At 43.7% G+C, this 24,227-nt stretch overlaps 3 protein-coding genes across 7 annotated transcripts; 2 read left to right on the plus strand and 1 right to left on the minus strand.

Annotated features, from left to right (window-relative positions):
- The first annotated feature begins 1,242 nt into the window (after nt 1–1,242).
- On the plus strand, nt 1,243–2,014 carry sst5 (somatostatin 5). The gene is made up of 3 exons (XM_085401127.1): nt 1,243–1,456; nt 1,521–1,738; nt 1,844–2,014. The coding sequence occupies exons 1-3, from the start codon at nt 1,243–1,245 to the stop codon at nt 2,012–2,014; spliced, it is 603 nt and encodes a 200-aa protein (XP_085257253.1).
- Nucleotides 2,015–4,854: 2,840 nt separating this feature from the next.
- Nucleotides 4,855–11,246, minus strand: trip6 (thyroid hormone receptor interactor 6). Of its 4 annotated transcripts, none has more exons than XM_085399788.1 (11): nt 11,051–11,246; nt 10,649–10,695; nt 8,603–8,819; nt 7,392–7,495; nt 7,182–7,295; nt 6,472–7,062; nt 6,262–6,355; nt 5,984–6,153; nt 5,694–5,872; nt 5,459–5,579; nt 4,855–5,007 (listed from the first exon to the last, which is right to left on the minus strand). In XM_085399788.1, the coding sequence occupies exons 3-11, from the start codon at nt 8,808–8,810 to the stop codon at nt 4,876–4,878; spliced, it is 1,713 nt and encodes a 570-aa protein (XP_085255914.1). In that variant the 5' UTR covers nt 8,811–8,819; nt 10,649–10,695; nt 11,051–11,246; the 3' UTR covers nt 4,855–4,875. The 4 variants fall into 4 exon arrangements, with proteins under 4 accessions (XP_085255914.1, XP_085255910.1, XP_085255911.1 ...); XM_085399784.1 differs by having other exon boundaries at nt 6,262–6,358; XM_085399785.1 differs by lacking the exon at nt 11,051–11,246 and adding an exon at nt 10,794–11,030 and having other exon boundaries at nt 6,262–6,358.
- A 4,548-nt stretch (nt 11,247–15,794) lies between these two features.
- bcl6b (BCL6B transcription repressor) lies at nt 15,795–20,155 on the plus strand. 2 transcript variants are annotated; one of them, XM_085399789.1, is made up of 12 exons: nt 15,795–15,952; nt 16,251–16,328; nt 16,437–16,663; nt 16,977–17,225; nt 17,315–17,449; nt 17,650–17,842; nt 17,931–18,133; nt 18,218–18,324; nt 18,419–18,517; nt 18,613–18,743; nt 19,025–19,162; nt 19,257–20,155. In XM_085399789.1, exons 3-12 carry the CDS (start codon nt 16,443–16,445, stop codon nt 19,395–19,397), a joined length of 1,617 nt encoding a protein of 538 aa, XP_085255915.1. In that variant the 5' UTR covers nt 15,795–15,952; nt 16,251–16,328; nt 16,437–16,442; the 3' UTR covers nt 19,398–20,155. The 2 variants fall into 2 exon arrangements, with proteins under 2 accessions (XP_085255915.1, XP_085255916.1); XM_085399790.1 differs by having other exon boundaries at nt 18,422–18,517.
- Nucleotides 20,156–24,227: the final 4,072 nt, after the last annotated feature.

The raw sequence follows: 24,227 nt of genomic DNA on the forward strand, positions 1-24,227 counted from the left end.
CGGGACACCATCCCACAGCAGTGTGTGACCTAGCAGGTGGCCAGCAGGAGGAGGTGGTGCTGCTCAACCCACAAGTGGATTTTCATTACAAATGTAGCACCATTTAAGGTGGAATAAACTTTCCAACAGTATAAGATTTATTGCCAAGAACAAAGAAATAGTTAACCAAACACAAACTTAGTTTATTAATGAAATGATGTAACCTATTATAAATCAATCACCAGTTTGCGACACGAGCTTCACATAAACGTTACTCGACAGCATTTACATCCTCGGTGGTTGCACTCCATCCGTCCTTCGAGCAAGCAAAGCAAAGCAGCCTAAATCATGACGCTCCCTCCGTCGTGCCTTTCCTCCTTCATTGTGGAGCATCATGGGGACTTTCCAGTGTTGAACATTTCACTGTGTTTTTGCAGCACTAGTTTCCCTTGTGGTGTCCTTTCACTGACACCATCTTAATTCAGTCTTCTGACAGCGAACTCGTGAATGCAGATTTCACCAACAAGGACCACAACCTCAAAAATGATGGGCAGCATTTGTTTAAACAAATATCTAGATGTGAAACTGTCGTTTGAGGGAAGAAATCCTCCCGGCCCGGCCGGATCCCTGCTGCTACTGAGAAGAGGAGGTGAAAAAACGAGTAAGCGGGATGGAAACTCAATCACAGAGAAAGCATTTGAAGACACACAAAACAGAGGAGGAGTGTATTTCTTTTAGGGGCAACCCTGAAATTTCTCTTTGAGTTAGTCTTTAATGTTACTTAAATAGCAACTTTCTACTCAGTTGAGAACTCAAAGCACTTTCTACTGTAAGCGTGTCACCAGACACTCCAGCGGATGAGTCAGGCTCAGCATCTTGCCGATGGAACCTGCTCTACCACCACCACCACTACACTTACATCAAGCGTTTTGTTGGCGAGTTGACATTTAGATGTTAACTCCTCTCTCCTTTATTTCCCCATTGACTCAAAGTGACGATGGCGTGAAGGGTGGGGGAGTGTTGGAAGGGTTAGCTGTGTCCAGGCAGCCTCATTAACATTTGAGTCACACTGTGTTATTAGCAGCACTGAACGGTGTCCGGAGCTCATGTTGCGCTCCAGACCCCTGCAAAGCTGCTGTGGCTAATTACGAGTGGCAGAAGTTACCTCAAAAATCAGTTTTTTGGATTTAATGGATCTCATTTAAAGTTAATGCAGCATGAGTGCCGATCGGCCTGAAAACCACCTCTGTCACTTTTTGTCGGATGCGTTTGGGAGCTGGTTCGTCCACGCCATCGTGCCCAGTGATGACCTTATCCTGTCCGGTGACACGTCTGTTCACAGCCTCTGTCACACACACACACACACACACACACACCTCCTCACTGCCTCACAGCCAATCCTCTCCACCAATCACATCCTTTTGTTGGCTTGAGGATGAGGAGGATTTGAAGATGAAGGTGCCTATTTATCAGCTCAGCTCATCATGATACCCTTCAGCTCCCGCACCTCCTACATCCCGATTGGTTTGGGTTTCTTATAGTTTGGGGATTTTTGCAGCACCGCACATCTCCAGCGTTGAAAGCAGAGTCTGGGAACGTAAGAGCTGAGTTGTTCTGTCTGCGGTTCGAGGCGGAGATGTTTCGCTCTCAGGTGCTTCTCGTGGCTCTGGGTTTGTCTGTGCTGCTGGTGCGGGTGAGCACGGCTCCATACAGCGACATGCTGACAGAAACACTGAGAGCAGACCTCACAAATGACAAGGTGAGTAAATGCTGCATCAGGAGCTAAAATATATAAACAGTTTTGTACTGGAACCGGTGTTTGAACTTGAGGAACCCCGTCCCCTCCATTTCTGTCCTCCTTTAGGATCTGACTCACTGGCTCTTGCTGAAGTTCATGGCTGAACTGATGGCGGCGAGAGGAGACGAGACGCGGCGAGGCAGGGAGGAGGTGACGAGGCGACACCTCTCTCTGTCCCAACGAGAGCGCAAAGCAGGCTGCCGCAACTTCTTCTGGAAGACTTTCACCTCCTGTTAACAGCAGGAGTATCTTTTGTTTTTACGGATCAGCCGACGCATGTTTGCTTTCTTTGTGGTAACCGGATTATTTACCGTAAGATAACAAATGTGCAGATACTTTAAGTTTTAAAGACTAATAAAATTATATGTTTCAAGACCGGCAGGTACACACTTCTGAAATAAATTTTCTGATTTTAAATCCTGAATTCTTGCTTTTTTGTGAAGCTGGTACCGATGAGATACCCCCGATTCTGTCTGCATCAAACCCCAGCTTTCCTGGATCCTACATTTCCCACAATGCAAGTTGATATCATCTTTTGGTAATGTGTTTTTGTTTTTTTTAACTTTTGAACACAGTGCAGCAGATAGCATTAGAGGGAAATCATTCACAGATAGATACAAGTTACTTTTTTGATAAAGCCATTTAAGAACATGAGTGACAGTGACTGGCTCAGCTTGCAATGTAAAAAGCATTATATAAATCACAGATAACACTGATTAACCTGGCGAATGTAACGAATACCTGGGCAGCACCGTTACGCATTAGTCTCCCCGCAGGAAGAAAAAGATTCTGGGTCTGAAACCTGAGACTTGTCAGGATAACTGGTGATTTACATACATGAAATTCACTGAACTGCAGGTTTAATGTGCAGCCCTAGTTTTATACGGCTAAAAATACGGCTTTTTGCTTGGAACAAACATACAAATTTTGGTGCCTGTGCCCACTTTTTAGACCTCAGCCAAGTTCGTAATTGTGATAACTCGAGAACGAGGAGACGTGGGAGCTTCAAACTGAATCTTTCAGATGAATCTCTGTGACCTCAAACTCAAGGTCAAAGTCAAGTTGTCTAAAAATTTTGTGAATGTGATAACTTGAGAAGTCACTGAGGTGTAGCACTGATGGTTGTTTTAAAAGATTGTTTTAGTTATCAGCAGCACTTGATGGTGTTTGTTAAAATGCCAGAATCACCTCTTTGCTAACGTTTTAACCACCGAGCTCCAACTCAACACTTTAAACTGAATCCACAACAAGGATCGTAATCCGTGACTGAAAAGGAAAGAAAACTCCAAGATCCGAGGAGCGTGACGCATGCTGGCGTGAATCAGTGTGTTGAGTGAGTTGCGAGCACTGTGAAATGTTTAAAAAAAATAAAACAGATTAGCACATCACGAGATAAATGAAGAGATGCCGACGACTGGAGCGTTTTAAAGTGATCGTGTTGTGTCACCGAAACAAAAGCAGAATTCACAGAAACACACAAACACAAAAACAGTTTCAAACCAGGACAGTTATGGAGCTGAATGACATCCTTGAGGTAAGGCTTTCACATTTCTAGCCCTTTAAGTTAAACACGTACAAAATGCGGACGGAGAGACAAGAGGTTAAACACAGTTATAACAAATACTGCAGCTCCAAAGGCTCAGAGTATGACTACTTTGCCTCCATAAATGAAGACTTGTAATCGAAAACAAAAAAAATCCATTTAAGGGGGATAAACAAAGTCATCACCTTAAAAGAAAGGGGACCCTATCATGCTTTTCTTCACTTCTTTATTTCCAATTACTGTGCTAAACTGTAGGTGATGTCATAGAGTAGGCTTAATCATAAGCACATAAACCACCTGCTGGTCTAACCATTTGTTTGTGAGGGGCAGCCAATCAGAAGAGAGCTGGTTTTAAAAGAAGGGGAGGTGCAAAACAGCTCAGACAGAGACAGCAACTTTTTGATTATTTCAGACTGAATCATTGCAAAGCTGCTCTACTTGAGTTCAAAATTACAGCACAACAGGTCCCCTTTAAATTCAGCACTCATTACCCCCTAACGGTGCCTTCACACCAAACGAGAAACACAAGTTTTGCTAATCCATAAGTCATCTGCCCCTTTAAACAGATTATCACTTTTAAATGCTTTTTTCCTTTTTAACGTTTCCCCAAATGGCACATTAAACAAAATCTTTACAAGAGGCTTTGAGCTTTTGCACACCAGGATGCCTCGTAAGTGAGCCACACCCTGTTTTCCATTAGACAAAGTGAGTTTGACTTCATTGCACCGTCATTTTCAATGTAACATGTCAAGTATCAAACAAACAAGCATCGAACAAAGATTGTGTTTCGTAGACATTCAAAAATGGCAAAAAAAGAGAGAAAAGAGTCTTATTACAAGTTGTGAGTAAGCGACTAGTAACATGATGCTGTAATGCTGAGAAGCGTGACAAAGAATCTGTCCTAACAAATCTCGTTCTAAAGAAAAATAAGCTGTTGGCTGTCAAACTGCTACACATTCTTATCGTCTACATTTCCTGCTCTATCAGGCTACGTCACCGCACTGCACTACAGGCTACACGCGTTCCACAACAACCCGCAGCAGATTCACTCAAACCCACCTGTTATGTACAATCACAGTTGATTTTGTGTGCTTTTAATATGCATTTCGACGCAAAACGCTGCCTACTCTCTAGCCTGGTTCAGACAAACCATAATCCTGATTATCACGCGTGTCCCTTATCTGGAAAAAAATCCTTATTTTCAGGTTGAAATCTGTAACGTCCGTGTGTGCTTTCATTGTCTTTGAAAGTGTTAACAATAAAATAAAATGACATGTGCAAGGAATATGTGGGCAGTACCGGAGTGGATGAATGATAAAGTGGAGCCCAAGCTGCCTGCAGGTCAGGCCACTGTCGTACAAACGCTGAGTTAAACATTACAAACGATGTACCAAAGAGTAAAGGAAATGAAGCGGGAGAAGCCGAACACCAGTGAGGAGGAAGTAAAAGTAACGATTTTCTACCGACACTGTGAGTGAACAAGCTGCTATCAATAATGTGCCGGCTGTCCGTGGATCTGTGAGGCCGGGAGCGAAGAGGTTCAGGTAGAGATTTGTTAGCAGTCGGTGGAGATTTTGGCCGAGAGGTCCTGGATGCGGCGTGCGCTGCAGCTCTTGCACAGGATGTGGCCGTCCAGCGGGTAACAGCCTCGACCGTCGCCTTCAGACGACAGCAGGAGACCACATTCCTGACGAAAAGAGGCACTCGGGTCACTTCAGATAAACGCTCACAAGGACTGCCGAGTTTTGTGTTTTGAACTCTTCGTCAACTATGATGAACTTCACACTTTGATCAGCAAGTCCACATTTAGATTCCCCAGATTACTGTGATTGATTTATGTCAACACACTGAGCTGTTTCCACCTAAACCTGCAGTTTAGAGATTAGCAACGCCATGCTGATGTTTATTGACTACTTTATTCTCACAAGAGAGTTCACTGTGTTAATTATATGTAATGTTTAATGTAACCAGGCTTTCTCCTGCCTTGGAAAGGCGCCGGAATTGAGGCTGTTACTCCATTTCCCTGAAACTGATCCCTTTTCCTCTTATTTTTAAATAATTTATTCTCAGAAAAAAGGGAATTCATAAAGCTTTTCCTCGATATATGCCAAGAGATCTGCTTGATTGGGAAAGCTCACCTCACAAACGTAACAATTAACATGGAAGCTGCGGTCCAGGGCTACAATCCTGACGGTCTCCTCCTGCCCCGGCTCGGGCATGATGGGCTCCCCACACACCGAGCAGCGCGGCGCGTACTTCCTGTCAGACACAACAAGCATCCAAGCTCAGAGTTAGTTTAAGCACCTCTGTCTCGGCCTCAGTGCAGAGTCGCAGCCTGCAAACGCTGTTTAGCTCGCACAGTTCAGCGATTACCTGTGAAAGTCCTCTATGCAGTGTATCTGAGACGTGGCGTCCACTGTGAAGGGCACGCCGTCCAAACAGCAGTTACAAATGACACACGTGAAGCAGCGAGGGTGGTAGGCTTTCCCCATGGCTCGCAGGATGCGGTCCAGAATGGGTTTGGAGCACTTTGAGCAGCGCTCTAGTGTGCTCTTAAGAAAAACAGATGGAAATAAAAACAGGGTTGAGAGAGGACCACTGAAAGACGAGGGAGAGCAAATCTCTCCGGTTTGAGGAAATATGAAAACAGCTCATTCACGTACGATGTAACAGCTCTCGCAGTAACTCTTCTTGTCGAGAGCGTAGAAGGGTTGTCCTCGCAGACGTGCGTGGCAGGTGATACACGTGAAACACTCCACGTGGAAAACCTGCTCCATGGCGATGCAGCCGCTGCCATCGCCGACCACGTTGTCTCCGCAGCGGGCGCAGCGACCTGAAGGTCGGCATGGAAACGGACAAGAAAAAAGTCATTAAGATGAGCTTTCCTCTTAAACTATTTTTAGATTTATTGCTGTGATGTGCCACTAGTAACAACTGATACCAAAATAGTCCTCAGCAGGCGGGTGGTTCATATCATACACCAGCTTCTTGGTGAGCCGATCCAGCTCTTCCTCAGGCCTGGGCGTTGCTGCCCCCTGCTGGAGGAAAGAGGACACATGAATCACACAAAGTTTATTTGATTTTTCAGAACACCTGGACCACAAATCAATTTGTGTTTGTTGTATGAAAAAAATAGAAGTTTCGTTTCTACCTTGCTCGACTGATAACCTGGACCCTGTGCGGCTCCCGACCCACTCTGATTATTTTCCATCGCTCTCTTAGACACAGGAAGCTGGTTAACTCTTCCTCCAGACCCTGAGCCGCTCCCCTTATACCCCCCCTCAGAGTGCATCTCCTGAACCTGTGAGCCGGGATGTGGAGGGTACCAGCCCTGGGGAGCAGTTTGAGTCTGGGGCGGGGGTCGTGACACGTGCTGGCGAGGAGGAGGCGGAGTGTATGCCTGTTCAGCTTGCCTCCCTGTCTGAGAGTAGGTGACTGGCTGCGCTGTCTTGACCTGGACGCTGAACCTGGGCCCCGTAGGAGTGGACGCTGTGGTGTAGGAGGCTGGGACGGGCTGAGGGTAAGGTTTAGGGGTAGAAGTGGTGTAGTAGTCCTGCTGGTGGGAGGTGGAGTACTGAGGTGTCTGATGCTCATTGGGGTAGGGAGGTGCTGGGTGGTATTGGCTCTGGGGATGAGGGTTGTAGCTCATGGATGGGCGACCCTGAGGAGGGGCAGCGCTCTGGTGTGCAGGCTTGTAGTGATCCGCTGAGAGGTATTTGTTGTAAGGCACGTTGTCATAGAGCTGTGGGGAGGCGGAGAATTAATAAACAGGCAAATAAAGAGAGATATCAACATTATTCATTGTTTAATTTATCAATTAAGTACATGTAAATCATTTTGAGCTAATCAAGCTTGCCGTACTTGAGTGCTGGAGTCCTGCGGGTGGCTGTCCAGATCAGCCAACATACTGGTGAGGGAGTCAATTTCAGCATCGATTTTGGAGTGGTAGCTTGCTGGCTTCTCTGGGCCACGATGCTAACACCAGAACAGCATAAGAAACCTGTCAGCTGGTTCTGAAACCCTTCAAATCTTTAGTTTCTTGTAGGCAAAGCTACTGACATGTCCACTCACCATCATCTCGTAGCTGTCCATGTGAGGGCTCCAACTGCGGTCTTCTTTAGGACCGTGTGGAGACGGGTAATAGTGATCACCAGATGAATGATGCATGGGTCCACCTAATGTTTTAGAGAACAGATATTGGAAATGAATCCAAAACCGTCTTTTTAAAGCACAACATCACAAAGCCGATCTTCACTAAAGAGATTCGCTCTGACATTCATGCGATGCATCGCTGGTTGCTGAAACACTCGTTCTACCCACGTTAACCACGAGAGATCTTTCAGTCATGATTCTAATATGAGTAAGAAACGCTACAGGCCTGAATCTGTTTCCAATTAAACAAAAATCAAAAAAGTGAAGAGTCAGTATTCCAGCATAGCCACATCCGATTTGTTTCTATCAGACTTTTAGTCACTTACTTCTAAATATTCTCATTGTTTTACCCCTGAAATACACCAGTGTTTCAGGAGTGTCCCCAGTGGATCTCTCCTCTGTATCACTTAAGAATACCACGGCTTACTTTTTCTAAATGGAGGCAAAAGATACAGGGAGGAGTCACCTCAAGGCACTTCATTCTTTAAGGTAAAGACCCTACAATCAAACCCCTAATGAGGAAGCAACTGGCGACAGTGGGAAGGAAAAACGTCCTTTTAACAGGAAGCAACCTCCGTCAGAGCCAGGCTCAGGGAGGGACAGCCATCTTCTACAATCGATTGGGGAAAGAAAAGAAAAAAAGGACATCGCTGGGAGAAAGACGTCAGGACACAGGAACAGGATAAAGAATCTGGTCAATTTTCAAAATAAAAGACCTTGCTTCGACCACAATCTCCGCTTCTAAAACTCTGACGATGTGATATGACACCATGTAAAAAGGATAGAAGAAAACAGGGTCACAGCCACACACTCGGTGTATTTCAGAGGTCAGCAGAAACGTTTACAAATTCAAAAAACTTGCTTTTTGACATTTAATACTAAAAAGACTTCGGTAAACAAACTTTATTTGTGACTGCTAGAGCCTTCCTAAATATAACTGCTACAGGAAGGGATCATCATTATTCAGCCTAACATCTGCACATCAGTAGCAGAGGATGGATATCATGCAGAGTTTATAGAGTTTTAGGATTTTACAGCTCCTTTCTCCTGATTGTAACATAAAAACATCGGTGAGTTGAGTTTCAGATGCTTTCAGGACGATACAGCCGCGTGCCGAGTAGCCTTCTTACCTGTGGGCCCAGTTGCCATGTACCTGTTGGCCATCCCTCCTCCTCCTCCTCCATTCTGATCGTAAGGACCATATTTTGGTCTGAAATCAGGCGTGCCCTTCTTCATAGGGGCTCGATAGATTGCTCCACCAGCAGAGTGGGACATCTGGGGGGCGGCTCGCTCTGGGCTGTCCAGAGTCCTCGGTGGCAGCCAGGTGGGACCGGACATGGCAGGTGTCTGAGGTGATGCAAACATTTATGTCACATTTTTCTGTACATAAAAGTTCATTAATACAATATAACTGATACGTGCTTTTAACCTGTAACAATAATAAGAAAATTGACTTTAACCTCCTGGTATTTTTTTCATGCTTTTAGGCTTAATTCGTGTATTCGAGCTCAGCTGTGGCTGTTTTGCACATTTATGCCGGAGGTAACCAATGGAAACTAAGGGATGCTTCAGACTTTGTTTCCTATGGCAACGGGCACACACGGCTTGAACAATGGGCTTCTGGTTGAAGAGCAGGAAGAGAGAAGCTGGACTGTAGGGCTCGGGGATTTCCAGCAGGATTGCACACGCCTGAAAACATGTGCGAGTGTGTTTTTGTGCGTTTCACGACACAAACGGTGACGGAAAAGATCGCCAGCACACCCGTTCACACACACAGATGTACAGTGACATAAACAGGTGCAAATCTGCAGCTACCCCTCGTCTGTTTATCCGCCACAATAGTTATTGTCTTTTCATGTTTACACACCAGTATCATTTATTTCCAAATGAAGCTGGGAGAAAAACACGGCAGGAAATGTTGTACCGTGATATGCATCTGTATACGCATAAACACCTGGCTCATAACAATATACTATGTATTCTCAGGACAAGCTCACAGCTGAGCTGAAAAAGTGCCGACTTGCACGTGAGGGGCGTAAAGCCGCTCCTGTTACATAAGAAAAAAAAAACATCTGGCATGTTTTACTGTTATCTGTATTGTGTATTTTTGAGCAAATATGACTGTAATAACACTGAGGCCAGACAGATTTCAGGCCATCACTTTGGTGTCTGCGCTTTCATCATTTTACAGAATACAAATATAGCTGACTCATCAAACTTTACAGACAACATAAAACAAGAGCAAGCACATATGAATGCAAGCTATGGACACAAAGCTAAAATGGACTGAGAGGCACAGCGAATCACAGCTACGTACTGTCAGAGTGGAGAAATTAATAGCCCACTCAGACTGATTGTATGTGGGTCGTGTGGCCATCATAAGAGGATTATACTGACGGATGAGAAGATGAGGTAGTCACACAGAAAAACAATTCCCAAACATTAGATTTAAGCTTTTACCCCTCTCCCCCTTCATTATATTAAGATTTGGAGTCATTTATCAATAAACCACACAATGTCAGGGTGGACTTTACATGATAATACACACTGACCACGTGGAAGAAAGAGTGACCCAACACCTCCACTGACCACCCGTTTTAACACCCCCTGTCTGAATCCGGATGAGCACACACTCAAATCCCAGGATCCAGAACAGGAAATTAATCCCATCTGTTATATCACTTAGACCGTCTTGTTACCTCTTCGTGTGGAGTGAAACACAAAGCTAAATGTGTGAGCTGGGCTGGGCTGTACGGGAGGCGCAGCAACCCGTGAAATGTCAAAGTTGATGCTGACTGCAGCAAGAAGCGTGAAGGAAACGGGAACAGAGGCACAGGACATCCGGGATTTTTGGAAAATCGAAATGAAATGCACTGGAAGCACTTTAGTAACACACAATATTAAAAGAATAACAGATTAAATTTTAATTTAATTATTTATTTCTAATTTTAATAACAGGTCGTTATTTTGTAACATTTACGCTTTTATTCTGAAGCTCGCTGCTCTGTTTGCGTTAACTCATCTGACAGAGTGTCGCCTGAAAAGGTGGCGATCTGTGCTAAACGGAGTAAGAGGAAGACAAAATGACTGAAGTCATACCGGGAAACGTTTTTTGTAAATATGTATACATTTTATTTTGTGCTATATAACACGAACGGCATCAGATCGTCTCCTACCTTTCACAGTACCGTTACAGAGAGCCTCCTCTCTCCTTCGGTGTCATCTAAAAATCCAGAAACACAGCAGGATAGTGAGGAAACAAGCAGGCGCATCACAGATACACGAGCGACATGTTTGTTCTGCTTTTTTGCGCTCACTAACATTTTTCTTCTCTCGTGAAAGACAAACTGCTCAGCTGCTCGTCCAAAACTGTCCTCCGTACCCCACACATGTGAAAACACACAGCATTTTAAGCGCTCCAAACCGGGGTTAACCGGCCGTGATTAACTTTAGTAACAGCCTTGTTTACTTGTTTGCTAGCCTGTTTTGAACTCGAGCAAAGCTCGTGCCTCTCCCTCGGGCTAACTTCAGCCGAACAGGAAACAAAGCAGCCAGCCAAAACGCACCACGACACATACCGTGTGAAATGAGCCACACCAACACGACCTACGCCTCCATCCAAACGCTCCCAGGCCGGGGAAAGTTGTCCCGGAGAAACTTTCCTTCTGCTTCGGCGTGGCTAACCTACTTTGTCCCGGATCCAGAGGCCTTTAGCAGCAGCAGCGGCGGCCGCAGATCCTCACTGCATTCCCACCGTGTGACGTCGTTGCTGCGCGCGTGTACGTGCGCGCGCACGGAGACGTGGGGGGGGTCCGTCACATCTACAGGCTGCCCCCCCCCCAAAGAATACACTCAAAACTCCAACATAACACAGATACCAGACTGCTAAGTTTGAACAGAATAACCCCACATGTGTAATTACACCAGTATATGGATTATATTAAGTCTGAGACCGCCACTGAGCTCTGCTTCCCTTTGGACAAGGTGGGAAAGTCATGTGTTTCAGCACCCGAAACATTACCACCAGCTATAACAGGCCAGCTTTAGTAAAACAGAGAAGCTCAGTAGATTACTATAAAATAATATGACCAGAATTCTCCAAAAAGGTGACTATGGTAAAAATTATACAAACCAAAATGTCTTGACGCATGCTCAATCATCCAGCTAAAGAAAACACAGAAAGTTGGGGAAAGTGGGTTAAAAAATGGCACAATTAAGCAGATATTGTATTATCATTTAGGGTAGTTTTTCCTGTGCACAACAAAGTTTTTTGGTCCCTCATAAACATGAAACAATCATTTTATGGTTTAATAACAGCGCTTGTGCTGACAGGTTTGGGCAAAACCTGATACCCGATGTTGTTATCTCAACATGATCGTGTGTGTGGACCAAAGACCGTGACGTTCAGCACTCATTTGCCTTTGTTTTGCGTGTGGGCTCGTTATCGTGTTGCAGCACGAGAACTGTCAACATAGAGTTGGGTGAAGAGAGTAGGATAGGGTGAAGGTGATTCAGTACTGGTGTCCAGCTCCAGACTTGATTAGCACTATGTTTCATTTTGGGTCTAATACATTACAGTTTCATTCTGTCTCTTGTTTATCTGCACACTTCTGTCACTGTCACAAATGCCAAACTTGGATTAATCAGTAAACAGGAACTTTTTTCCCAGGTAGCCGCTGTAAATAGCCACCATATGACCTTGTTCGATGACTCTTGCTTTTCCTCGTTTGAGTTCACTCTTAGGCAACCTCCTTCTAGAGCAACTTTTTCTCGCTTAAGCATTGCACTTTTTAAAAATCTTTTTTGAAACAAATCATTTGCACCGAGGCTGCTTCTTCATCTCTCACTGAAAAAAACTTGATCTTGTTATCGATCTTCTGATGGTGGTGTGCACAATAACACTTTGGAAACAAATGATCTAGTCTCAAAGTGTTTCAGAGTGTCAGGCTAGCCACTAGTTCACTCTGAGGAAGCACCTCTTTGGCAAACATAGCTCTGATGCCATGTTTGCCAACTTACCACTGATACTAAGCCCTTGGATTGGTTCCATCTGAAGGATACCACTCATGCAGATTGGATTGTCTATTGTCAACAAAAAAGGCAATTAAACATTGTATTTTTGTATTATTGTACGGTCTTTACTTTATAATATAAAGCACCTTGAGGCAACTGTTGCTATGATGTAGCATTGTATAAATAAAATTGAACTGAATTGAAAAGACAATTATACTATTTATTCCAATGTATTCTATTTATTCTACATATTCACTCGCTTCTTTTCCACCACACATACACACACAGACACACACACAGCCGTTAATATGGAGGTCAAGTACTAGTTCTATCAAGCTTCATCAAATCATGAGATTTGGGTCAGCTGCCCATCTCCCTTCGCTCTCCCTCTTCCTCCTCATACTCCACCCAGCACAGTGTTGGAGGCACATGGCTCTTTCCTCAAGGCACTGCTTCAAAGGAAGGGTTTCATATAATTTATTTTTCATTTCCCACTCTATCTCTGCCAATAAGCGGACAAACAACCAGAGCTGCTCCCTGGGATCTCCCTGCTTCCTTGTCCCGCTCCTCCTCCTCTAGCTCTATGCTGTTTGCCCTTATATGGCCATAGAGCTCTGTAATCACAGGCAGTTTGGGTTGATCTCTGTTATTGTTACAGGAGTTATCAACACTTTGGCACCAACTGGTGGATTTGAAGTCAAAGCATGGCTTCAGTCCTTACATTATCAGATAAACAATATGGTCCTGTCCAGGCAACCAGGAAATCACAAAACAAGGGGAAGCTCTTCATTTGAGAAGTGCAGAAGGTCCATTTGGGACTTTATTTTGATGTTAAATATTAACAACTCTGCATTTTATCAAAACAGGGCCAGTGGGTCGCTGATGGGCATTGACAGATGGGGCAAGATGCAGGAAGTCACAATGAGCGTTGCCCAGTCTTGCCAGCGGGACAGACTCAATGGCTTCCGGCCATTGGTGAACCCGTTTAGTAATGTTCTCACTTTTCCTCAACCGCCCCCCTCATCCGTTCTTCTCACAATGCCTGGAAGTAGCCTAGACCTACATCTCCTTCTCTGTTTTCTTAACCGTTGTGTTCCTTTATGGTTTTTCCTTTTTTTTTTTTTCAAAGCACACAATTGATCTGAGCTCCATCCAAACAAATAAAAGCACAAGAGCACACACAAACACTCAACGTCCCATGCAAACATCTTACTTCCGATTCACCTTTTCAAAGGATTCATATGAAAATGGGTTTGCGTTTGATTTTGAAATCATCTTTTAGACACTGAATTGTAGGGAAAATATTTTATTAAAGGCTTATCAAACCTGAAAAAGCTAATTAATTGAATGCGTTTGTTCAGTGGGACTCCCAGTGATTTCAGACTTATATCCAAAAGAGTTGCAAAGTAATAAATTGTAAAACAGCATGCCAAAAAAAATTACACATACAAAATATCCATACTTATCTGTGTCCTTTTATTGCCATCTACATTATCACTGGAAACTCCCACATAATATGCAATAAAGTCATCACTGGAAATAAAAAACTACATTTTTACTTAATATAAATTTGTGCACTCGACTTAATCTTCTTTAGTTCGCTTACTTATATTGAGTTAAACGGGTATTGAGGATCACAGCTGTATAAATTTGTTTTATTTAATAATTTGCACTTCAGTAAGGAAAACATCTGCAATTTCTATCACAAGGAGTGTGGTGCAGTGCATGGGCCATAGTGTGTTATATGGGGCACAATGCGGTGTATGGGGCACAGTACAGCATATAGGGCATAAATATACGCAATATATAGAGCATGCAGTGTTTAGAGTACGCTGTGCTGTATCAAACTGTGTAACAGTGTAACAAAAACTCTGTAAACTCTATGCCTAATAATCTTTATTACTATTAAATAAATTCTTGTTAAATGTTTTCCCCTTTAAGACATATCAAGCCTGCAAAACTCTGAGAACATGTAGTCTAGTTAACCGAGTCACTTTAAATTCATCAAAAGTAATCATTTAAGTTTGAGCAGTATTTTGTTTCTCTTGTAGATCTCATCCTGCACTGAATCCTACATCTGTTTTTCATTTTAGAGGAACATTTCCAAGCTTCACCTCAACATTACACAGTATAGCTGAATCAGAGCACTTCTAAGAAGTCAACCTTGAAGATTTTTTTCTTCACCTTCCTCATGGTCTCCTGTAAAATGCTCTGATGTGGAGGAAACACAGTTCATAGTTCACGTTAGCTGTGACTCAGTTAACTGTACTGTGTGTGATTCTCTGTGAACCTGAGGCTGTGCTAAAGATGGGGCAGCTTTCCGCTAATCATTTTTAAAAAAAAATATATTCATAACCTCTAAAGCCTTTGTCCCCTCACTTCATTAACACCTCCCAGCCCCCAACCCAGGTCTCCATATCTCTTCCCTTATCTCCTGCTTGCTTTATTATTGACGGATGTCCTGCGCGGGCGGGTTTTTTATCCACGTCTCTGAGCAGCTTTGCAGGATGCATAATAAGTTTGTGCATGTTTGTGTGTATGTGTGAGGAAGTTCCTGCACATCTGTCGGCTGCATTTCTCTCAGTCAGGGTTGGGTAGGGGTTGTTTTTCAGTGTGGAGAAGGTGTCTCCCATTTATAATGATCAATTTTGTCTCGCTTCCTTCCTTTTGGTCCTCATAACACGTAGCCTTTGCTCTGAGGCATCAAGCCAGAAGCTTCCGGATAGTGTTGTGAAGTACTTATAAATGCCCATTATACTGACCTGGTTGACTCAACAATGACAGTTTGTATTTGAATGGGAGTATTTATTATAAATGATGGGCATCATCATAGGTTATGAGAGCTTGCGCATAAAATTATTAGCAGAATTTGTAAAAATGTTTAAAAAAAATCATCCTTTAAAAAGGTGAAAGCATAACTTGTTTATTCAACAATAAGTTGGTGCTCCAGCTTCCTGTCAAGCAGTTTCCTCTGTCCAGGAGAGAGGTGAAGGGCAGGAAAGCGTTGGTGGGGGATGTTCTCTGGCTTACCCCTGGATAGTCAGACACGTACTGCATGTCCCCAAAGGTCCTTACATATATTTTTTTAACATGGCACAAAAACACACGATGCTTTTCCTGCTATTAGTTTGTACAGACCTAGGGGGGAGTTTAGAAAAACTAATAGACCACTAAAAATACTTAGAGCCTGGAGCCTGAGCCATGCAGGGCTTTTTCCTGCGTTGTTTCCAGTGTGCGCGTGGGCCCATTGAGGAAAGAGGAAATGAGCTGCCCTGGTTGTAAGGGGGCTTCCTGAATGATATTATAAAGAGCTCCCTCCCTTCAACCTCTCCTCACAGTGTTGCTCAGAGCAAGCGGAGGCTGTCGGTGATCCCTTTGCTCCACATCTTTGACCGTGGACTGAACACTGAGCCAAAGGGGTTTGACGTCAGTGCAGTGCACGCTAATTCTCGTCCCTGCTGGTCGGGGTAAGGTGGAAATACTGATTGTTTCGCTTTTTTAAAAATGATTTGCCTAACTGTCGCTTTCTTAGATTAACTTTTTTATTTTTATGTAGAACTGTTAATAATCTTAATCTTCTTTAAACAACCCTTGAAGTACACTAAATAGGTGATTTATCTACAGAAAATTCTGGTAAACTCTTAGTTTTTAAAAGTGCACGCTGCTGCTGTTTGATTCATATTCATGTCGATTTAAAAACGTAACACTGTAAAGTTGAATATGCAAATGGGATTAAATTAGTATTTCTTTTTTCCCCACTCAAAGGTACGAGTAGGGAGCTGGTCTCACCTAACGGATGTGTCTGGGACACTCCAGTATATTTATTATTTCAGTTACACACAGGTAAGTGTCTGTTATGCATCTTACATAGAAAGGATATTTGTGCAATCATTAAAAAAATCATGAAAATTATGTACAATGCCTCATTGTTTTACTTATAATGCCTTAAAGATTCAGATGAGCACGATGGAAGCTCTGGAGGGATATCGGGCCGACAGAGGGCAGAGCATGAGGGCTGCGGCCCCAGCTGAAGGATATGTGAAGGAGTTCACTCGCCACTCCAATGATGTGCTGCTGAACCTGAATGAACTCCGACATCGGAGCATCCTGACTGACACCACCCTGATCGTTGGCAACGTGCACCTGCAGGCACACTGTGCTGTGCTCGTGGCCTGCAGGTTGGTGGACAAACCAGTCCTTTTGTGGTCAGAATTTAGGAGCAATATCTTCTTTAATCTTCTTCTACTGCAAAAATAATCCGAGTGGTACATCTTGCACCTCTTTCTATGCCTGACTCATAGTTGGTTTTGTCTTTCTAATTTTGTTTCATTCATCATAAGCTCCTGTTTCCTTCCACTTAGTACATCCATTGTTTTTTTCTTCCCACTCCCTTTCTCCCCATTTCTTCCCTTAAAAGCACTGCAGATAGTTTTTTATACGAGAACTGCATGTCTTACTTTAAGTTGTTTTTGCTTTCTCCTCTCTTCTCAGTGGTTTCTTCTACTCGCTGTATTCACGCCGTGCATTGCTACAGGGGCGTGGTGGGAGCGGGGAGCAGCTCATGACTGTGTCTCTCCCCACCACACTGGACCCCTCTAGCGTCTCCCTGCTGCTAGACTTCATGTACACCTCCCGCCTCCCTCTGACACCGAGCATTGTCTCCGGGGTGTTGGCTGTGGCTGTCTACCTGCAGATGGACCACGTGGCTGAGACCTGCCGGGATTTCATGCAGCTGCACTGGTGAGGGCCATGAAAGAACACGTGCTGTTCACAGCTTGGAAGAGATAGTGTATTAAACTGGATCAAATTTCATGTGCAATCTTTTGCAGCATGGAGAATAGGACAGTCAGACACCTCCAGTTGGAGCTGGACTCCAGGGTGTCCGTACCCTCTGTATCTCCCAAAGGAGGGGACTTGCCTACTCAAGGACCCCTGCGATTACTGCCAACAGCAGCAGCAACCCGGTAAGAAGGTCTAGTGTGAAACTGAATAATTAAATGTATAGTTGATATCCCGGATGACTTTTTTTGCGCGGCTCCTACTTTTCAAAGTTGTTTATCACTTTGAGCCGTTGTTTGCACAATGCCAGACGTGCTTTGGTTTGCGCTCCTTTGTCCTTTGACGGGTTTAGCTCATTACAGCGCTTCCTTTGTTTTTCCTGCAGGGTCCCTGTGGTGACTGGGGGCTCTCTCAAGCCAGGGGCTTTCCCCAGCTGTCAGCCCAGGTCAACAGAGCTGAAAGGAGACCCTGAGTCACCTCTCATGGCCAGCCCGACTTTGTCTCCAAGCAGCCCCACCCGCTCCAGCTGCCAACCAAGTTCTCCTGCTGCATCTGAGACCTGCAACAAAAACCTTGTGGTATGTCTCAGGAAAAGTATTTGATTTGTAGGGTTTTGGGGAGCTCGTGCAGCACTTGTATAACTGATGTTCTGTCTGTTTTCCCCAGAGTGATGCCAAAGCCACACCAGACCCGAAGGCCTGCAACTGGAAGAAGTACAAGTACATTGTCCTCAACCCTCTCTGTGCTGCCAGTGCAGTGAAAGTCGAGGAGATGGAGGAACCCCAAAATCAAGCATCACCCACTGATGACTCAACACCAAACGCACCAACAGAGGCGTGGTCTGGAGAAGTGCCCGGTCAGATTGATAGGTAAACTGGATAACAACAATGAAAAGACAGAGAAAACAGAAAGTTTGTAAGGGTTTCTAAAATCTTTGACCCTCTCTTCCTCAGACAGGGGCAGGCCTCCTGCTACGAGGGTTCTGGCCGAGCCCCTCCCCTCAGGCCATCACCCTCTGAGGACCACCCAACTGTGCCCACCTCTAACAAGGAGGGACATGGTAGGTATAAACAGCACTTTTAAAATCTTCCACTGGTGCTATTATAAGATTTTATTTTTAACTATTTTCCTGAAATCGCACTCTTCTCACCCAGAAGCCGCCCATCTCAATCATCACCAAGTTAAGCGTGAAAGCTACTACACGCCCTATTCCTTCTCTGGCAGCCTTCAAGGACCCAAACCTGCCTGCTCAAGTGAGACTTAAAAAAAAGTTTAAATTTACTTTCCTGTTCTGCATGCAGTTCAGAAGTGAACAACAAACATGTAACAATGACCTCTGGGTCTGCAGGTGACAAGCCATACCGCTGTAACGTGTGTGCAGCTCAGTTCAACCGACCAGCCAACCTGAAGACTCACTCCCGGATTCACTCCGGAGAGAAGCCTTACCGCTGTGACACCTGCGGGGCACGGTTTGTTCAGGTGAGGGTCAAATGACTGCGTGAAAAGACTTCTCAGAAATAACACAGATGTTAGCCACACTAGATACTGGTGTGTTTTCTTTATCTCCAGCAGTATCAGACTGGTTCATGTAGACTAGTTGAGTTCCAGTTTCTCGTTAACTCTTCTAGTTGCTCGCAAAATTTGAAAATGTGGAGCGAGTGTAGATGGCTACAGCTCTTCCTCGAGGCCTGCCTTATTTGATGTTTGCATGCTTTATTTTGCACCTCTCAACCTGTTTGTGTGGTCTGCCCCGGTGTTAGGTTGCCCACCTCAGGGCCCACGTGTTGATTCACACTGGGGAGAAGCCTTACCCCTGCAACACCTGCGGCACCCGCTTCCGCCACCTGCAGACGCTGAAGAGTCACCTGCGGATCCACACCGGAGAGAAGCCTTACAGCGTAAGCTACCTGCGGCACACGTAATCGCAGCATCAAGAGCATTGTCCTGTCATGTTCATGACGTCTAATGAATGAACGCTCTGTGTTTTTCCAGTGCGAGAAGTGTGACCTGCACTTCCGACACAAGAGCCAGCTGCGCCTGCACCTGCGCCAGAAGCACGGGGCCGTCACAAACACCAAGATCCGCTACAAAGTGCTGACTGAGCCCTACCAGCCTATCCTGCAGGCCTGCTGAGGAGGATCACTAATCGCACCTCAATGATCTGAATCTGTCAGAATGTGAAATTTGGCTCATTAACTCACTTGTCAGTTGCAAAATTGTTAGCATCTCGTCTTGAATAGAGGCAACAACAAACAATAAATGAATGAAAAAATACAAATAGGTTACACATGGAGTAAGAGACAGTCATTTCTACAAAGCTGTTGGTTGAGGTTTGGTGAGGTTGTGCTTTAATAATACACGATTGAGACGATTAAAGAATGTTTTGCTTGAGGGTTTGCGAAGAAGTGTAAAGAAGGGGACAGGGTATGGAGCGAAAGGTAAAGTCGTACAAGTGTTGTGCATTTGTGTGCATATTGAATTGTAAAGAAATGTGTGCGTGTGAGCAGATTGAAGGAAAGATAAAGCAAGTTTTGTGAAGCAGATGTGATCAGATTTGGTGTAAATTAGAACAGACGTGGGGTTTTTCAGTTTCAAGTTACCGAAGCTTCTTTGTCTGATGTGTATTTAACTTTGATTTATCTTAACCCGATGGCCCGGCGCCTGTGTAACTTTAAAGAAAAAAGTAAAACTATGTGCTTTTCCAGTCCAAGCAGGCAAAGGACTTTTGTATCATGCTGAACAAAAAGTGAAGAAATCAAATGATGTTTGCTAAACTTTTAAACAAGACAATTCAAATAAAAATGTAATATTACTAAATCTGTATTTGTGAGAGGTAATTTGCTGGACAAAGATGGTTTTGTACAATTTAAATTAAATAACTTTTATATTAATTGGAAACGTGATCTTTGGTGTGTCATAGTGTATATATTGTATTTTAAAGAACTCAAGGTCAAGTGACTTTATTGTCATCCCAACCATGTGCAGTGGTGCAGTACACAGTGAAATGAGACGACGTTCCTCCAAGACCGTGGTGCTACATATGACTCATCCCCTGAATGACTAAAACTACTTTTGTCATAATGGCTCGCCCAGGGGGCAGCGCCACATGTTTGATGTGGTAGAGTGCCCTTCCTGACACAATCCCCGAGGGATCTATATCTCATCCCGGGATCAAACTGGAGATCTTGTTGCTTGTTAGGCGAATGTGTAAACAACTGGATAACTAAAACAACTTATTTTCAGGCTCTCTGCGCCTTCAGCCTTTCACCTCCTTTGATTTTCTTCCTCCCATTAGGAAACTCTTTTTACCCATGAATCACATCTTCTGCTCAGTAAAATTATCCCTCCATTTTTTTTTTAGTATTTGTTTTGTTTTTTCTTGGTTGCTGGTGAGGAAACAATGAAGCTGAGGGCACCTGTTTCCTCCTGGGTCTTAATAGTCCACTCTACCAGCCAATAACACGTGTGCGAGCCCGCTGGTGCTTCCTGGAGGGGCTGCAGACTCCTGCTGAACTCTCCCACCCTCTGTCATCCCTGCTTCCTGCTCCCTGATGAGTTGTGGCTAGCTGGCCTTATTGTCCACACTCGGCGGACAAACATTGGAAGCTTGAAGGGACTTTCCAACCTTCAACCCCCTCCTCCCCTACGACATGCAGCTTTTTCCCTTCATTCATACCTTTGCAGGGTTCTCCTTCTCATATGACTTCATCTGAAGGCTGTCAGATAAGAGGATGGAACAAATCTGAGGAAGTGAATATGAAATGGGAAATATGTGAAGATTATTTCATGAAGTGAGCATTAGTGAGCACAGTTTGAACATTTCAGGAAGCTACCGCAGTTATGAGTATGATGCTGCCCTAATTTGGAGAAGCATTTCCTTCCCCGAGGAACATAAAGCGCAAACCAACTACGATCGACACCCAAGGTTTCTACTGCGTTTGGAAAGAAATTTACTCCTGCAAGCAGCAGATAGAAATCAGAATCAGAACACGTCATTAATCCCTGAGGAAATTATGTGATCACAATTGTTCCAAGACAGAAAAGTAACTAACTAAACTGAATTAAATAATACAATATACACTCAACAAAAATATAAACGCAACACCTTTGTTACTGCTCCCATTCCCCATGGGATGGACGTAGAGACCTAAAATTCATTCCAGATACACAATATAACCATCCCTCCCAAACAGTGGTCACAAATCAGTCCAAATGTGTGGTAGTGGGCACATCTGCTATATTGAGATAATCCATCCCACCTCACAGGTGTGCCACATCAGGATGCTGATCTGACATCATGAGTAGTGCACAGGTGTACCTCAGACTGCCCACAACAAAAGGCCACCCTGGAATGTGCAGTTTTTTGCGCTATTGGGGGTCTGGGGACCCAGAACCGGTCAGTATCTGGTGTGACCACCATTTGCCTCATGCAGTGCAACACATCGTCGCATGGAGTCTATCAGATTGTCAATTGTGGCCTGTGGAATGTTGGTCCACTCCACTTCAATGGCTGTGCGAGGTTGTTGGATAGTCGTGGGAACTGGTACACGCTGTCGTATACGCCGGTCAAGCACATCCCGAACATGCTCAATGGGTGACATGTCCGGTGAGTATGCTGGCCATGCAAGAACTGGGACATTCTCAGCTGCCATCTGCCCTGAACAATGTGAACCATGATTCATCCGTGAAGCGCACACCTCTCCAACGTGCCAGACGCCATCGAATGTGAGCATTTGCCCACACAAGTCTGTTACGGCGACGAGCTGGAGTCAGGTCAAGACCCCGATGAGGACGACGGGCATGCAGTTGAGCGTCCCTGAGACGGTTTAAAGTGTTGGTGGATGTGCTGGAAACATTCCTCAGAGATTTTGGTCCATGTTGATATGACAGCAAAATAAAAACTACAGCTATGACTAATTCCCAGAAATCTTGAGAAATTATAGACGTATGAGGTTGCAGGGAAAACTGATCTATCAGTGAGAGTCAGAGAGTGTTTATCATATGTTACACAACTTGTCCTGCTATTGTGAAATACAATCCTGCAAAAGGCCTGTTGAGCAAGTTTGTGACGAACCGCATATTTATTGGGAAATACATAAGCTAACAGAGACAATAAACGAAGTAGAGCTCAGAAAGTGGACACTGGAGCAAAGACCACGGGAGATTAGTAGAAACTGCAACGTTTGGGTGCTATTTCTCATTTCTGTTGTAACTCCTTAGAGATTAAGTAAAACTAAAGTCTCCTGTTTGGGTTTCTATAATGCACAGTTTTTATGACTTACACAAAACTGACAATAATTGAAGTAGCTTAAATTCTTTATTATTATCTTATTAATCTGTGAGGCTTTAAATATCTTGTACACATAGTTCAACCCCAGATATCAAATCACATGGCAGCAACTTAGTGCATTGACGCATGTAGACTTGATCAGAACGACCTGCTGAAGCTGAAACTGTGGATCAGAATGAAGAAGAAAGATGATTTAAGCTGCTTTGAATGGGGCGTGGTTTTGGTGCCAGGCAAGTTGGTATTTCAGGAACTGCGGAGCTGCTGGGATTTTCCCACAGAGAACGGTCTGAAAAAGAGAAAACAGGTTAGCAGCAGGGTTGTGGTGAAGAATGTGTGAAGATATGCAGAGTAGCTCTGAATGCACAACATTGCTGTCATATCAGCATGAACCAAAATCTCTGAGGAATGTTTCCAGCACATCCACCAACACTTTAAAATAAATTTGGGAAAGAACAAAAGTCCCCTTAAAGACATAATACGTATTTCTGTTCTGACAACTTCATAATAGTTTCTATTCTGGTTACATTAGTCTTTGAGCAATGTTTTTGAAGTGTCGCAGGAGGAAAAGCAGAGTTATAATGTTAATGATGACAACTCAGCTGTTCCAGGAAAAGGCAACAGATATAAATATATTTTGTGACACAGAATTTAAAGCCAGCATTAATCATCATAGACTGATGCATTTACACAAGAAAAGACTGATCAGGAATAATATTGGTACCAAAAACTGGATGTTTACTGGTAGAGCTGGTCAGTGACTTGAAGCCTTTTCTGAGCTCTTGATTTTTAAACTTGGCTTTACCTCCCTCTACTGTCTGCACACCTGAACACTCACAGGGCAGATACTACACTATCAAACTGGAAATATTGAATACACAAGGCACATTGTATTTTTTTTCTTTCATATTCTGCACCCTGCTCACAGGATCGTTACCTGAGGATTGCTCTACAAAGGCGCAGTCTCTACTTTTCTGTCATTTTTATGAATTTTCAAAAACCCCTAATTTATTTAATCGAGCCACAAAAATATCAAAATTATCACTCATTGTGTCAGCTGGCAGCCGCCATCAGAGGTATTTTAAAGCAAATAATATATAAATGCTCGTGATCACATTTTTAAAAAGAAACCAATAAAACAAAGTATGGGCGGTCACTCAAACAAGGTCAGAATATTTTTGGGAATCAAATAAGATTCAAATATGATCCACAGCGGGATGATTTACAATGTGTTCATGTGTCCTCGTATGACTCTGGTTACATTCAGTGTGCTGCAACCTTAAAATTAAGATAATCTATTAATTCAGATAGTTATTGAAAAACAATCATATTCTCCAACATCTGTGGGACAAAGACATTAGACTGTAAGTGAGGACATCCAATAATAACAGAAGTCGTTTTAAATGAAAAATAGGTAATAAAAATAATAAAAAACAAATTATTATTATTATATTCATAATGAGGAGTCAGTTCAAAAACAATAGACAACAATATAATTATAGTCTTACAATTATTGGGGAAAATGATTATATTTTATATGTTTGTGAGTGAAAAAGGGCGAGACAGAATGATGCTTTCAGTTTCTTTTTGTTGGACAGCCATCAGTGATGCTCTGTTATGATACTTCTGCTGATTTGGTTAGGACTGCACTATTTTAATATTTAAATCCAGACCTC

This window comes from Rhamphochromis longiceps, linkage group LG3 (genome assembly GCF_057381845.1).
Source record: "Rhamphochromis longiceps isolate RC_006_pf linkage group LG3, R_longiceps_female_GT1.1, whole genome shotgun sequence".
Taxonomy (NCBI): domain Eukaryota; kingdom Metazoa; phylum Chordata; class Actinopteri; order Cichliformes; family Cichlidae; genus Rhamphochromis; species Rhamphochromis longiceps.

Bases quoted from the DNA above. Each gene is read 5' to 3' on its own strand.
- trip6 (XM_085399787.1), bottom strand. From the start codon at position 8,810: ATGTCCGGTCCCACCTGGCTGCCACCGAGGACTCTGGACAGCCCAGAG. The intron at 7,496-8,602 runs GTAAGAAGGCTA...CTAAAACATTAG, and splicing joins CATGGCAACTGGGCCCACAG to GTGGACCCATGCATCATTCA. The intron at 6,154-6,261 runs GTATCAGTTGTT...GCCGACCTTCAG, and splicing joins GCCTGCTGAGGACTATTTTG to GTCGCTGCGCCCGCTGCGGA.
- sst5 (XM_085401127.1), top strand. From the start codon at position 1,243: ATGCGTTTGGGAGCTGGTTCGTCCACGCCATCGTGCCCAGTGATGACC. The intron at 1,457-1,520 runs GCTCATCATGAT...GGTTTCTTATAG, and splicing joins GGTGCCTATTTATCAGCTCA to TTTGGGGATTTTTGCAGCAC. The intron at 1,739-1,843 runs GTGAGTAAATGC...GTCCTCCTTTAG, and splicing joins CAGACCTCACAAATGACAAG to GATCTGACTCACTGGCTCTT.
- bcl6b (XM_085399789.1), top strand. From the start codon at position 16,443: ATGAGCACGATGGAAGCTCTGGAGGGATATCGGGCCGACAGAGGGCAG. The intron at 16,664-16,976 runs GTTGGTGGACAA...CTCTCTTCTCAG, and splicing joins GCTGTGCTCGTGGCCTGCAG to TGGTTTCTTCTACTCGCTGT. The intron at 18,744-19,024 runs GTGAGGGTCAAA...CCCCGGTGTTAG, and splicing joins GCGGGGCACGGTTTGTTCAG to GTTGCCCACCTCAGGGCCCA.